The sequence below is a fragment of the Argentina silus genome (assembly GCF_951799395.1).
Source record: "Argentina silus genome assembly, chromosome: 4".
Classification (NCBI taxonomy): Eukaryota; Metazoa; Chordata; class Actinopteri; order Argentiniformes; family Argentinidae; genus Argentina; species Argentina silus.
The window spans coordinates 8,796,658-8,809,783 of record NC_139658.1 but is presented as its reverse complement, the minus strand read 5'-3'; the positions used below and the strand labels follow the sequence as shown (position 1 = coordinate 8,809,783).

At 43.5% G+C, this 13,126-nt stretch overlaps 1 protein-coding gene across 1 annotated transcript in view; it reads right to left on the bottom strand.

Annotated features, from left to right (window-relative positions):
• Nucleotides 1-5,535: 5,535 nt before the first annotated feature.
• Nucleotides 5,536-13,126, bottom strand: part of alpl (alkaline phosphatase, biomineralization associated) — a 17,837-nt gene continuing 10,246 nt past the window's right edge. Inside the window, exons 5-12 of the mRNA XM_083667973.1 lie at nucleotides 12,453-12,627; nucleotides 11,297-11,472; nucleotides 10,790-10,930; nucleotides 10,164-10,233; nucleotides 9,432-9,566; nucleotides 8,171-8,362; nucleotides 7,696-7,815; nucleotides 5,536-7,118 (exon numbers count right to left, since the gene is read on the bottom strand). Coding sequence (XP_083524099.1) covers nucleotides 6,850-7,118; nucleotides 7,696-7,815; nucleotides 8,171-8,362; nucleotides 9,432-9,566; nucleotides 10,164-10,233; nucleotides 10,790-10,930; nucleotides 11,297-11,472; nucleotides 12,453-12,627 — 1,278 coding nt within the window. The 3' untranslated portion in view covers nucleotides 5,536-6,849. The remainder of the gene's footprint in view (nucleotides 7,119-7,695; nucleotides 7,816-8,170; nucleotides 8,363-9,431; nucleotides 9,567-10,163; nucleotides 10,234-10,789; nucleotides 10,931-11,296; nucleotides 11,473-12,452; nucleotides 12,628-13,126) is intronic.

Sequence of the window (13,126 nt, the reverse complement as noted above, 5' to 3'; positions counted from 1 at the left end):
TCTTGTTCTCTTCCTCTATCTGTTTCTCATAATTCAATACAATTGAAAGGGGCTTTATTGGCATGGCAAACATACAGTATGTTTAGCAAGTGAAATACTTGAAAAGTAATTGAAAAATAAGTTCCAGAAGAAAATCCCACTTTGTGGGCTTGCAAAGTGTTATTTTGGTAGTGGAAAAGGTTTAAAGATGCTTTGATAGATACATAAATTTGCTGGGTAATTAAAAGAAAGTGAGATAGTATTATTATGGTAGCGGATATGGTTTGGTTGGTTGGAATGATAGAATGTTAGAGATGTTAGATAGATAGATGGATAGATAGATAGATAGACAGACAGACAGACAGACAGACAGACAGATAGACAGATAGACAGATAGATAGATAGATAGATAGATAGATAGATAGATAGATAGATAGATAGGATAAGCCTGGGGTAGATCAGTGGAGTGGGTAGAGGGTAGAGTGGTTGAAAGTGGTATTGTTGGTTGGTTAAGTAGTTCAGAATTACTTCAGTGGGTAGAACTGGTAGCAAAGAGAGTGCATTGTCGTGTAAACATTCTAAGAATGTGTTTTGCAGGCCTCCTGTTGTTTTATTTGAGTCCTAAAAGTTCCATGGCAGTTGCAGTAACAAAGGAGCTCACAGAACGTTGGCCTAAATCAATATTCCACCAAATTAACCGGATGAGAGATTTTGGAGTTACAAAAAGCTTAATAGTTTAAAAAGTTTATTAGGTATGAAAAAGCTTTTATCAGAGATGATTATTTTGAGTTTTTGCCACATTTTACAGTTAAAATGTTATTAATAGCTTAAAAGGTGTGGCATCTTTTGGTTTCCATAGACTTCCATGTAGAAAAGTGCACTTTCAAGTTTGGAACGTTTAAAAAGTTTAATAGGTATCAAAGTCATAGTAACACGAGTTAGACCTCTCTGCATGTTTTAAAGTTGGATTGGTGTGAATAGCTTAAAAGTTGTAGGAGGAATAGCAGGTGGAAGAATTAGAATAATAATAATAATAAGTATGTTGAAGAACAATAGTTGGACTTGTTTAACCCCCCCCCTCTCTCTCTCTCTCTCTCTCTGGCCCCCCTCCCCTCTTCATGTAGTGTGGTCCATGATCACACAGGGTGTGGGCTGTGGCCGCCTCTCCAACAGTGTGTCCTGTGTTCTGTCTGCCGGGTGGGAACCTATGAACAGTTTCTCGCTGTCAAAACAATATTCCATAATTATTCATCGTTCTGTATTCATAAATAGAGTTGAATAAATATTTGATTTTCAAAATATTTGATCAACTACTTAATGCCCCTTCCCAGCATATGCTGTGAATACATACACAGCTTGTAACAAAACACACATAATGAGAGCCAAAGGGAGGGAAACTCTGACTACCACAAACGTCCTGTCTTCATGGAAAACTCTATACTTATGTCTCCCAAAACTCCTACAGTAAATCTATGTTAGTTCTATGTGTCAGTTTGATTTTCCATTCTATATACTGTATTCTCCACACACATACATTCAAATGTTGTTATGAACGGCCTACACCTCACAAAGGGATGCCTAGGAAGGAAATAGCTAATCAATAGACACAGAAGAAAAGAAGACAGTTCTCTTGTCAATACAATGGGTGAAACCAACTGAAATGACACAAGGTGGAAGCAATGGAGCAAATCTAAAGTGGGGGAGTCACTAAGATGCCTCAGGGGCCATATAAATACCATGTATGCAGTATTCAGAGACAGACAGTGGCTGAGGAATGCCCTGAGGTCGCAAGGCTCGGTACAATGAGGTGACACATGGAGACTAAGTATGGAGACTAAGTATTTCCAACCTCTCATGTCAAGTATTTGTTACAGTCGTAAAGCCTATAATGATTGTTTTATTTTTTTATGTGCTGTATGTGGTTGCACATGGTGTGTATACAAGCAGGTCTCATATGGTGTGTTTCTAATTAGCCAAGTAGGTTTGCTGAGTATGGGTTGTTTTTTTCTCTCTTCGATTGCGTATTTCCTCTCAATAAATTTGACCGCTAAGTCCTGGTTTTGTTCTCGAGTTCACGCAATTGAAGGCTCCAGTCTCCTAACTTCACAGTGGCCCTTTTGAACATTATGTTCATAATAGGCAGGCCGTAAAGAGGAGAATTACTGGAGGCAGAGATGAATTGGCTGGACTCTCATTCTTTCCCCCCTCATTAAAGAGCAACATGGAGAAGGAGAGAAGGCTGAAGAGGGATTAGCTCTCCTAGTTAGGAGGGACATATTTTGGCACTGCTCGCAGAGGTGAAGAGATCTGAGGTAGAAAGGGCACACAGACGAACGATTAGAGCCGGTTCACTGGTCTTCAGTAATATGAATATGAGAGATGATGGACAGAAGGTAATTTATAAGACTGCTGTGCTGTAGCTGCCCAGTGAAGCACTGCTGTCTTTTATGTTCAATCTGAATAGTCACTTAGAGGACAACTGTAGGCCTACAGAGGGAGGATATGTTCTGTATGTTTCATGAAGGCTACATGGTTAGTATCTTTCTCGTTAAATGCCCTCAACAGCTTGGGAATACGCTGAGAAACCTTGGTCACCGATGCCCGACATGTCTGTTAACCTATCCACCAATCAGATGAGCTCAAAGTTGAACTGAAGGAGGAAGGTTTCAGAATACAGTCTCATACAGGGGAGGCTTGTGGAGGCAGAAATCGGAGGATGGGCTCATTGTAATGCATGGATTGGAATGAGGAATGGTATCAAACACGTGTGGGTGTTCCATGCAATACAAAGAGCCCGTCCTCGATTTCTACCGTCACCGGCCTCATACATGTCCTTCCTGTCTTGTTGAGAACTAGCACCCCATGACATCCAACTAGAGTGGGTGAGAGAGGAAACTGATTGGCTAAGTTGTGATTGTGACTGGAACGCTGACTTGGATCCTGGATGGAGATCTGTCATTGTGAGGTATTGTGGGTCTTATTACTAGCTGCACTCAGCTGAGCTGGAGGAGGGGGCGGGGGAGGGGGGTCATGGGCATAGCCCAGAGGGAGTAAGAGGAGGAGGATCTAGGCTTTGATAAAGAGAGCATTAGTGTCTTCTTGCAGCCTCAGTGCTCCTTTTCAACAGCAGGCCCATAGCTGTCAGCCTGCCCCTGCTGTCTCTGTTTGATCTGACTAAGAGCTGAGCCCCCGATCTCATGCTCTCCTCTCCTCTCCTCTCCTCTCCTCTCCTCTCCTCTCCTCTCCTCTCCTCTCCTCGCCTCTGCTCTCCTCTCCTCTCCTCTCCTCGCCTCGCCTCGCCTCTCCTCTCCTCTCCTCTCCTCTCCTCTCCTCTCCTCTCCTCGCCTCTGCTCTCCTCTCCTCTCCTCTCCTCTCCTCTCCTCTCCTCTCCTCGCCTCGCCTCTCCTCTCCTCTCCTCTCCTCTCCTTTCCTCTCCTCTCCTCTCCTCTCCTCTCCTCGCCTCTGCTCTCCTCTCCTCTCCTCTCCTCTCCTCTCCTCTCCTCTCCTCTCCTCTCCTCTCCTCTCCTCTCCTCTCCTCTGCTCTGCTCAACAGACCCTTCTCTCTATCTTCTATTATTCAGCTGAGTCTCCACAGGCCCACAGAGTCAACAAAGATGAAGACCAGGGCTCGGGTTGGATGGAGGACCCCTGAGTGAGATACATATACAGAGAAAGAGAGAAGGAGAGATACTGGCGGAGAGAAAGAGATGGGCTGATAGAGAAGATGATGGAGAGATAGAGACAGAGAAAGAGAACTGAAAATTGAGAGAGCGAGACAGAGAGAGATAGAGAGAGAGAGAGAGAGAGAGACCAAGAATCTGTCACACAATTCTCTGTTGTGACAGACTGAGTGCAGTTGATGGATGTTTGATGCCAATCATGTTACAGCGAGATACTTTGATGATACAATCAGATTTTTTTTCAGGGTCAATCATAAGCTATTTTTGGTGCACTGCTGTCATGGCTTTTCTCCATTTGCTACTGGTGCAAAGTTACTGCTCTGTCACTGGGAGAAGACTTGGTGAAGAATCCACAACTCTCATCACTGTCAAGTCACAAACATCTTACATACAAATACAATGCTTGTTTACATGTTGGCACACGGATGTTTGCTATGCTTACAACCTTCCAAAGATCTTGATTCCCTGCAATACACCAAAATAGCAAATAGCAAGGGATGTTTAAAGAGCAATCTACTGACAAACAATGCAACTCTGGAGGTCCTAATTAAATGTTTGTAACATGCACTGAGTGGGTGATGAATCAGGAAATCCCTACAACTATAGCTGTGGCCAGGGAAACTAGAAGAATAGAAAATTACAATGTTGGAACCATCGTGTCAGTACCAAAATGTTTTTCACATGGGTTTATCAGACAGTTGTGAATTGTGGGGCGTCTGTGGTCTCCTCTGGTGTCCGTGTGTGTGAGTGTATTTGTGTGAGTGTGTGTGTGTGTGTATGCCTGTGTGTGTGTGTGTGGGGGTGTGGGGGGGGGTGTCTGTTGTCTCCTCTGGCGCTGACTAAAGTTCTTGTCTCCTTCTAAGAAGTGGTGGTGGTGGTATGAGGAACAATGTGAAAGTATTTGTCGTCCCATCCCATTGTCTCTCATCTGTACTCTCAGCCTGGGCTTTGTTGGTATATAACGCTTATTTGAGATTAGGCTGGAGCCATGGATACACTTCAAAACAGTTAAAACTGTCGGCAGTTAAACCACCAGTCGGCAGTCGGCAGTTAAAAGCACCCTTTGAATATTCATCTTATACAGAAGGCTACATCCAGTTTGATACTGGTGAATTTCTCAGAGTCCTAATTATTCATAGAAAAGATAAAACATGATTACATATAGCCAGATTGCTTTCGTCCTGTCTTGGCTATATAGTGGAAAATGAGCGTATCTTATCTCCTGTAAGCAGGTTCATATAGCAGGGTGATATGAAGCCTCAGGGCCTGTATTCCAAGCAGGCATAACAGCACTGATATAAAGAATGTTCCAGAGAGCGGACTAGATTGCATGGCATACCCATCTGAGCTAAACCTCAATTTTCATGCTCCAACCAACAGGAGTCCTTCCCTGTTTTCCCAACTCTGCACGATGCCAAGGACTGTGTGGCTAGAATCCATGCACATTCCTCTCTCAAACCACAACACGGCTGTTGTTCACCAAGTACATTAAGTGTAGCATGCAACAAACGCTTTCTGCTGAGTATGAGTTTGTAAATCCCACCTATGTTATTTTGTTGGCTTATTATTTTTTATGGAGAGGTTTCGTGGAAAATCACTTAATCCACATTTTATGTTTTCATAAATCTTCATTGTTTTAACAGAAATAATTACATCTAATATAAAAGCTATATAAATGGATTTGTCCTACACCAAAATTGCACATCTTTATAATATTTAATTTCCAGTATACTAATTTACAGTGTAGCCAAAAGCAGTTCCATGGGAAACTGCCGTTATATGAGCTATTCAAACACAGACCACATACTTGTCCATACACACACAAATAATTGAACCACTTGATTTTAAGAAAACCAACATGACCTTTATTGGCTAAGGGGTGTTGTCACAACTTCTGTTTTTGAAATGCGGACCTTGTGTGGCTTTTCTGACCTTTTTTCACTCTGTGCTTTTGGGATGTCTCATATGTACAAAGGACATGAAATAACAAACCATTAAAGTCCTGAAAACATGAACCATTCTTCACTTTTCTAAATACATTCAAAATAGCCTCAACCTTCCACATTACAAGTTGTTTCCTTCTCACATGAACATTTTTGAGAAAACTCAGGTGATATGTTGGGGAATCTGATGAAAGGTTATGAGGTAGATTATGTTTGTTTACCACTTCAGCACTGAGGGAGGGCCAAAGGAATATATTCATACTAACATCTAGGGGCTAAAATATTCCCTAATTCACACTACAGAGCCAAACTAAGCTGAGCCGTGCTGAGCTGTACTGGACTGGCGTGGGTACACATCCACCATAGTTGCTGAAACAGTGCTGAAAGGGACAATGTGAAAGGCAAATTTCCAAGCCAGCACGGTATAGTTTGGGTCGGCCCAGTTGTGTTGTTTGTGTTTCAAACACCAGGGATGAGTTTCCCAAAAGCTTCGTAGCTAAAGTAGTACTTTATTTCCTTTGATGATCTAGGCCCACACCGCTCCTAGACCTGGTTTGTCGGGAGAAAGGAAGTACAACTTAAGCTACGAAGCTTCTAGGAAACCCAGCGAAGTTCTCTACCTAGGTCTATGTTTTCCTAACATGATGCAGCCCAAGGGGTTACTGTATAGAGCCATGTCAATTACTTTAGGTTAGAGGAGGGCTCTAAAAGAACCAGGCCTTCATTTGTAAAGTTGGATCAACTGATTAAAAGTATAAAATTAATAGAAAACAAAAAGGTGGACAGCAAACTTGATTTCTCATTTTGGGGAGGTTATTTTGCTTCATAACAAGTGATGTTGATTGAAAGAGATACTCTTCTCTGATATAACAGTGATTTACATTGTTTTGGTTTAACAGACATGAGGATTCGATTCACTAAATCCTAAATGTCATAGTAGAGTATTGATTTAATTTCATTTTATATATGAATTGAGATCCTCCTGATTTCCACTATCTCTGAATCCGGTTGAACCTCAGTTAGAACCCTTTTAACATTTAGAACACTTTAACTGCCCTTTTAAGTGGTCCCAAAACAACTGTACAGAATGCATTTTTAAAAATCAACAATACAATTCTAAAAAAATCTATATTACAATTACAACATGTAAAAGGGTTTGAGGGCATATGACAGTACAGTATAGTACAGGAGGAGAGAAGGGGTGAGCACACGATAGTAGGGGGTATAGAGGGGGGGAGGGGGGGAGGTCAGCAGAGTAGACGGGTGAGTGTGAGAAGGGCTGCTAGGCTGGGCAGAGCAGGGCTGAGGAGACTTGTAGTCCCATCGGTTGCCATACAGTGGTCTCTGTTCTGGCCGATGCAGGCTGCATAAGCCATGACATGGGGGATGTAGTTCTGCTCCTGAACACCATGCATCAGGTGAGCCATGGGGCCTTTAGAGAACACAGCCACATCCTCCCCTCCGTGAGTCTCCATACGCAGGGGCACCGCAGACTGGGCCTGGTAGTTGTTTTGCTCTGGGGAGAGAGAGGAGGGGAGAGGGAGGGGGAGATATGAAGAGAGAGAGAGAGAGAGAGAGAGAGAGAGAGAGAGAGAGAGAGAGAGAGAGAGAGAAAGAGATTAATCTCTTTCATACCAAACACCAACTGGACTACTATACACCATGACTACTACTATACACTGACTGACTGTCCATGACTGACTGACTGACTGACTGACTGTCCATGACTGACTGACTGACTGACTGACTGACTGACCGACTGACTGACTAACTGACTGATTGACTGACTGTCCCTGACTGACTAACTGACTGATTGACTGACTGTCCCTGACTGACTGACTGACTGTCCCTGATGGACTGACTGACTGACTGTCCCTGACTGACTGACTGACTGATTGACTGACTGGCTGGCTGACTGGCTGACTGGCTGTCCCTGACTGACTGACTGACTGTCCATGACTGACTGACTGTACATGACTGACTGATTGACTAATGACTGACCATGACTGACCATAACTGCCCATGGTTGTCTATAAAGCGTGAAACGCATTCATGACACTAATGGTAAAATAAGATTGGGACATGCTACTTACGGTAGTCAATAGTGGAGACGTTCTCCCTCAGACCGCTGACCATTTTGAACCCTGGTCCATTCCCGTATAAGATGGAGGTGAACGGTTTCTGATCTACGTCACTCAACATGGGAGCCAGTCCTGTAGGTGGAGAGGAAGACGCTTAGCATTACCAGACCTGGCTATAGAAAATAGTATTTGAAATCCTGAGCCTGACTGGAATGCCAGATGGGACTATTTGGGACTATTCCATTGGTTCAACTGCACCAGGCAGACACAACCAAACACAAATATGTATTTGAAATGATTTTGAATACTATTTGAACCCAGCTCTGAATCAGGCGGGCTTGCTAATGTGTCTCATGATAATAGCAAAGGACACCCACAGTACCGTATCATTAACCATTTGTAACAACACCCAAGTGGCCAAAAAAACCTATAGACCTATGACACAAAGCATAGCAGTCATTCTTAGTAAATATCACCCATCACAAACCAAATATGGTGTTTCCCCTGGCTGTGTAGCCTCCAAAGTTGAACACATGGGAGTGGTCAGCAGTGACCATGGTCATGGTGTCGTGGATGCTGGTCATGAGTCCGGCGCGGCCGATGGCACGGTCCATCTCCACCGCCTCGTGAAGGGCCTGCTTGGCTTTGCCCTCATGGTGCCCATGGTCGATACGACCCCCTGCCAACACACAGATAGACAGACAGACAGACAGACAGGTTAGAAAGCCCTGCAGACTGCTCCTTATAAGCTCTCTCTCTCTCTTTCTCTCTCTCTCTCTTTCCTCTTCTCTCTCTTTCCTCATCTCTCATATCACTTCATTCTCTCTCTCTCTCTCTCTCTCTCTCTCTCTTTCCTCGTCTCTCTCATATCACTTAATTCTCTCTCTTTCTCTCTCTCTCTCTCTCTCTCTTTCCTCGTCTCTCTCATCACTTCATTCTCTCTCTGTCTCTCTCTCTCTCTCTCTCTCTCTCTCTCTTTCTCTCTCTCTCTCTTTCGGGCAGATGAGAAAAGCTAGCCTCAACACTGGCAGAGCAGCCTCAGCTGAACTGTGTAAACTTTACATTCCCATGATACATGATATGGATTAGCCTGATGCTAAGTGTTTACGCCTACTGTAGCTAACTACCTCCATCCACAGTCAACAAGACCGTTAGTCTGTCAACACAGACTAACACGGTGTCACACAGACCCTGTCATTGAGACACAGACCCTGTCATTGAGACTAACACTGCACTGACGTTCTGCTACATGAATGTGAATACATGTCCATGATCATGTGTGGTAACACTTTAAACAACAGTGTTTGTATTACTATGTCATTACTATTGTTTTAAGTACAGTTTGAAGTAGTAGTTTGAAGTTATAAAGTATTGTAATTACAGCAATATCTAGCACCCAAACATGAGCCCTAACCCTCTAACCATAACACTAAGTGAAGTGGAAGTAATAACAACACTTGTTATGATAGGGTGATGACACAGGTTCATGTTTCATATTGTGATGACAGTGCTGGGATAGAATAGGCCTGTCTCCTCCCTGCACAGCCCCTGGAGCTGCAGCCTCACTCTCACCCACAGAAATAGAACAACACAACAGAGGATCTTATATATTGTAACAACATTAGCATCTCCACCAAGTGAGTTAACTCTCTAGCCGGTTGGCAAGCGGAAGGTCGTGACTTCGATCCTCGCTTACGGCAAGCAACTCGCCCTCGCCATTCGCTGCAGTATTATCTTTGTGCTCTTACCCTCAACCAGCAGGTAGAATCCTTCAGGGTTTTTCCTCAGGATCTTGATGGCGACCTCCACCATCTCAGTCAGAGAAGGATCTGTGTCAGCGTTCCTGTCCAGGTCGTAGGGCAGATCTCCAGGTTCAAACAGACCTGCGAGAACACAGGAAGTAAGCTTCAGTGACAAACAGGCAAACATGGGGAGCTTATCAACAATTCAGTCAGGAAACTTATGTCAGTTTAACCATTTATTGCATACTTTAAGCTTGGCATAATTGGATGGGTCCGCTCTGTAGAGCTAAGCAACCACAACATATACAAGTATATAATATGGCAGGGAGCCCATGACTACTCATACCCCCTGTAAGTAGGCTACATACAGATGACCGAGCTGGGAGGCTGGGAGTGGTGGATGACCTTACAAAATAGCGAGTGCAATAGTGTCACAACTGTAAATTGCTACAGAGGAGTGCAATAGTATCACAACTGTAAATTGCTACAGAGGAGTGCAATAGTATCACAACTGTAAATTGCTACAGAGGAGTGTATACGTGTGAAGCAGGTATCCTGTCCCCATTTGATCTTTAATCCCCAGACTGAACTATCGCTAGCTCCATGAACACATGCATCATGGGGAAGGTGGTGTAATCAACATTACACACTTTTGTGAACTCTAAGTGTTCATTTTGTTTACATTTCAATAACACAAGCACAATGAATCTAAGACAAACAAACACTGAGGAAACTTACCCAGAAGGTAGTCCACATTCGTAGGATTTAGCATCAACAGCTCCTTCTTGTTCCACACATAGTGGCCTCTCTGTTCATTTGAAAACAAGAACAAGTGTATCATATGAAACTAATGGAAGACACATTGTGTCCATTTTGAACTGTTGAAATGCATATCGCACAAAAACAAGGAAGGAAAAGGAGATATAGTACTGGGTGAAATCGGGGGAAATATTCTAGATGGAGCCAAATATATTGCATGTGACGATGCAGTAATCGTGGACAGTTCATTCCTGCCCCTGTGGAGGGTCACAGTGAACTGAGGCAAGTTCAAACTGACTCCGTGCACACACTGACCTCGTTTGCTAGATGCCAATAGTAAGTTGCGCTTGGGCAGGTTTTATACTAATGCAATGATCGATTTTGTATCCCACAAACTTGAGATTCAAATGGGAACATTCAGTTCCTATAATTCGGCAGAATGCAGACCATTTCCTTAAATCTCCTATGTCCCATAGCCGCAGATATACAGAAAAATATATCCTTTTATACTGGATTAGGACTTTTGATCCAAACGTTTTGAAGCAATGAGAAGATACATGAAGAGAGGACTAGCAAAGAGGACTAGGGGAGAGAGAGTCGCTCACCTTGCTCTTCATTCTGTCTACCCACTCCTGCACCAGGTTCCTTCCATCTTTGCGTGTTCCGCTGTGCTTCTTGTCTCCGGCGTATTCCACGTCTGACATGTTCTTGGGGAACATGTACTTCCTCCCTCCACCCATGATCACCTGGTCATCCACAGCAAAAACAACCAGGAGTAGAAGGGCTGTGTGAGCCACAATATCACAGGTGTGTTTGTGTGGAAGATTAGGTCTACTTGTTGAGCAATGGACATTAAACGCATATTTCAACACGAGTGGAGGCTGGTGGAGGTAGAAATCGGAGGATGGGCTCATTGTAATAGATGGCTTCCATGCATTACAATGAGCCCGTCCTCCGATATCTACCTCAACCAGCCTCCACTGTTCAACACATACATGCACTATGTATCAGAAGAGAAATTATTTTAAATGGATTACCATGAAAGTTTCTGCTATGTTACATGAATACAGGATATATTCTGCAATATGAAGATCCATAACTAGATGACTCACATCAATGTTAGGGATGTTCTCGAAGAGTTGTCTGGCAATGTCCTTGCAGCCTGCCTGAACTGCCTCAGGTGGCATCTCTCCGTCAGAGAACCAGTCTCGGTCCACACAGTGGGCATAGGCCGCGCTGGGGGTGGCATGGTTGACACGTGTGGTTGTGACGATTCCCACTGACTTGCCTAGGGTTGACAAACACACATAGAGTTTTTGGAATCTGCTGCTTAGTTTGAGGGTAATAATTCCACAATCTGGAGAGGACCAAATGTTCTAAATCATCTCAGTCAGTTCATTTAGCAATAATTTGAAATCGAGTGCCATTAAAGGTCCAGTATGTAGATTTTAGCTTTAAAATAGTGCTAAATGGCTACATGGTAAATGAGAAGTCATTAAGAAGAACGTTCAGTGAAGAGTGCTGCATTAGTCCAAACGAGGTGTCTAAACTCTGGTGTTGGGTAGGACACTGGCCTTTCCATGCCTATTTTATGTTTAGTTTATTAACAAGGATATGCACATGTTTAGCGCTATTATAATTTTCAGTGTGGCCAGTGAGGGCAGCAACATGCAAAACTACATGCTGGACCTTTAATGTTTGTTTTTTCCTTGTTATGGTTAACTCGACAAAGATACAGAGTACTGACACAAAAAGGTCATCTTCCAACTAATGTCTGTCTCTACTCAGGAAATAGGAATTCATTCTGAAGGTCAGAACCATATATAGAGCTGCTACACTCTGATCCTGGGGAGGTTTATCAACGATTGTTAGCTAGGGAGGGGGCTCGGGTCAGAAGGTCAATGCCTGGAATGCTCTCTGAGGAATGATTGGATCTCTGACCTCTGACCTGTTAGCAGAGTTGGCATTGTCATTCCCGCCACTAGGGCATGTTGTGGATGGGGAGTCTCCACCAGGGGAGGCTGGCAGAGGTAGAAATTGGAGGACGGGCTCATTGTTTTGCATGGAATAGAATGAGGAATGGTATCAAACACCTGGTCACAGTCTGTCAGTATTATCATTATTATTTTCAGTAATGCTGCTATCTCTCCATGGCCAAATAAATAAATAGATCACACTACACTCTTGCCCCTGTAGAATAACCCTTTGAAGACGCCTTTTTGGTTGCATGTACAGTAGAACCCTTTATTCTAAGAGTCTATAGAGTACCTGCTTCTTTAGCCCATCGGAGGATGGAGGTGACCTCATTGCCCTGTGTGGTGTTGCACTGGGAGCGGACGGCAGCTGCATTCACACCCACCGTGCCCTCATTGGCCTTCACGCCACAGAGGTATGCTGTGGCTGTGCCCGCACTGTCCGCCACCTGGGCGTTGGTGTTATATGTCTGCAGAGACAGGGTATAATGCCTCCTTGTGTTAATAATAGTATTCAAACTGGAATTCATTCATCAATCTACTGTAATACAGTGTGTAAGGTCACTGAGTGTTATGTAGGAGAAATCTATTGTGCATTCTGGGATGGTTTCCCAGACCCAGATGAAACCTAATCCTGTACTAAAATGCATCTTCAATGGAGATTTACTGTATATTGAAAATCTTATCTAATCTATGAATGGGATTGATCTGTGTCTGGGAAACGGGCCCACTGTGTTTGTGTTATTCAGTCAACTCCAGACAGTTTAACGGTAGTCCTCGTCACTCAGATCACACCTTGAAATGATTTATTCCTTTACATTCCTTTACTGTCTCATGTCTGTTTCACAGAAGCCATATTATTGAGACTCAACTGCAACAATTTGACAATTCAATACATTGTGTAACATTTACAGGGTATTGAAACTACAGTACACAGACAGTTCTCCGATACCAGGCTTCTTGCCTAGT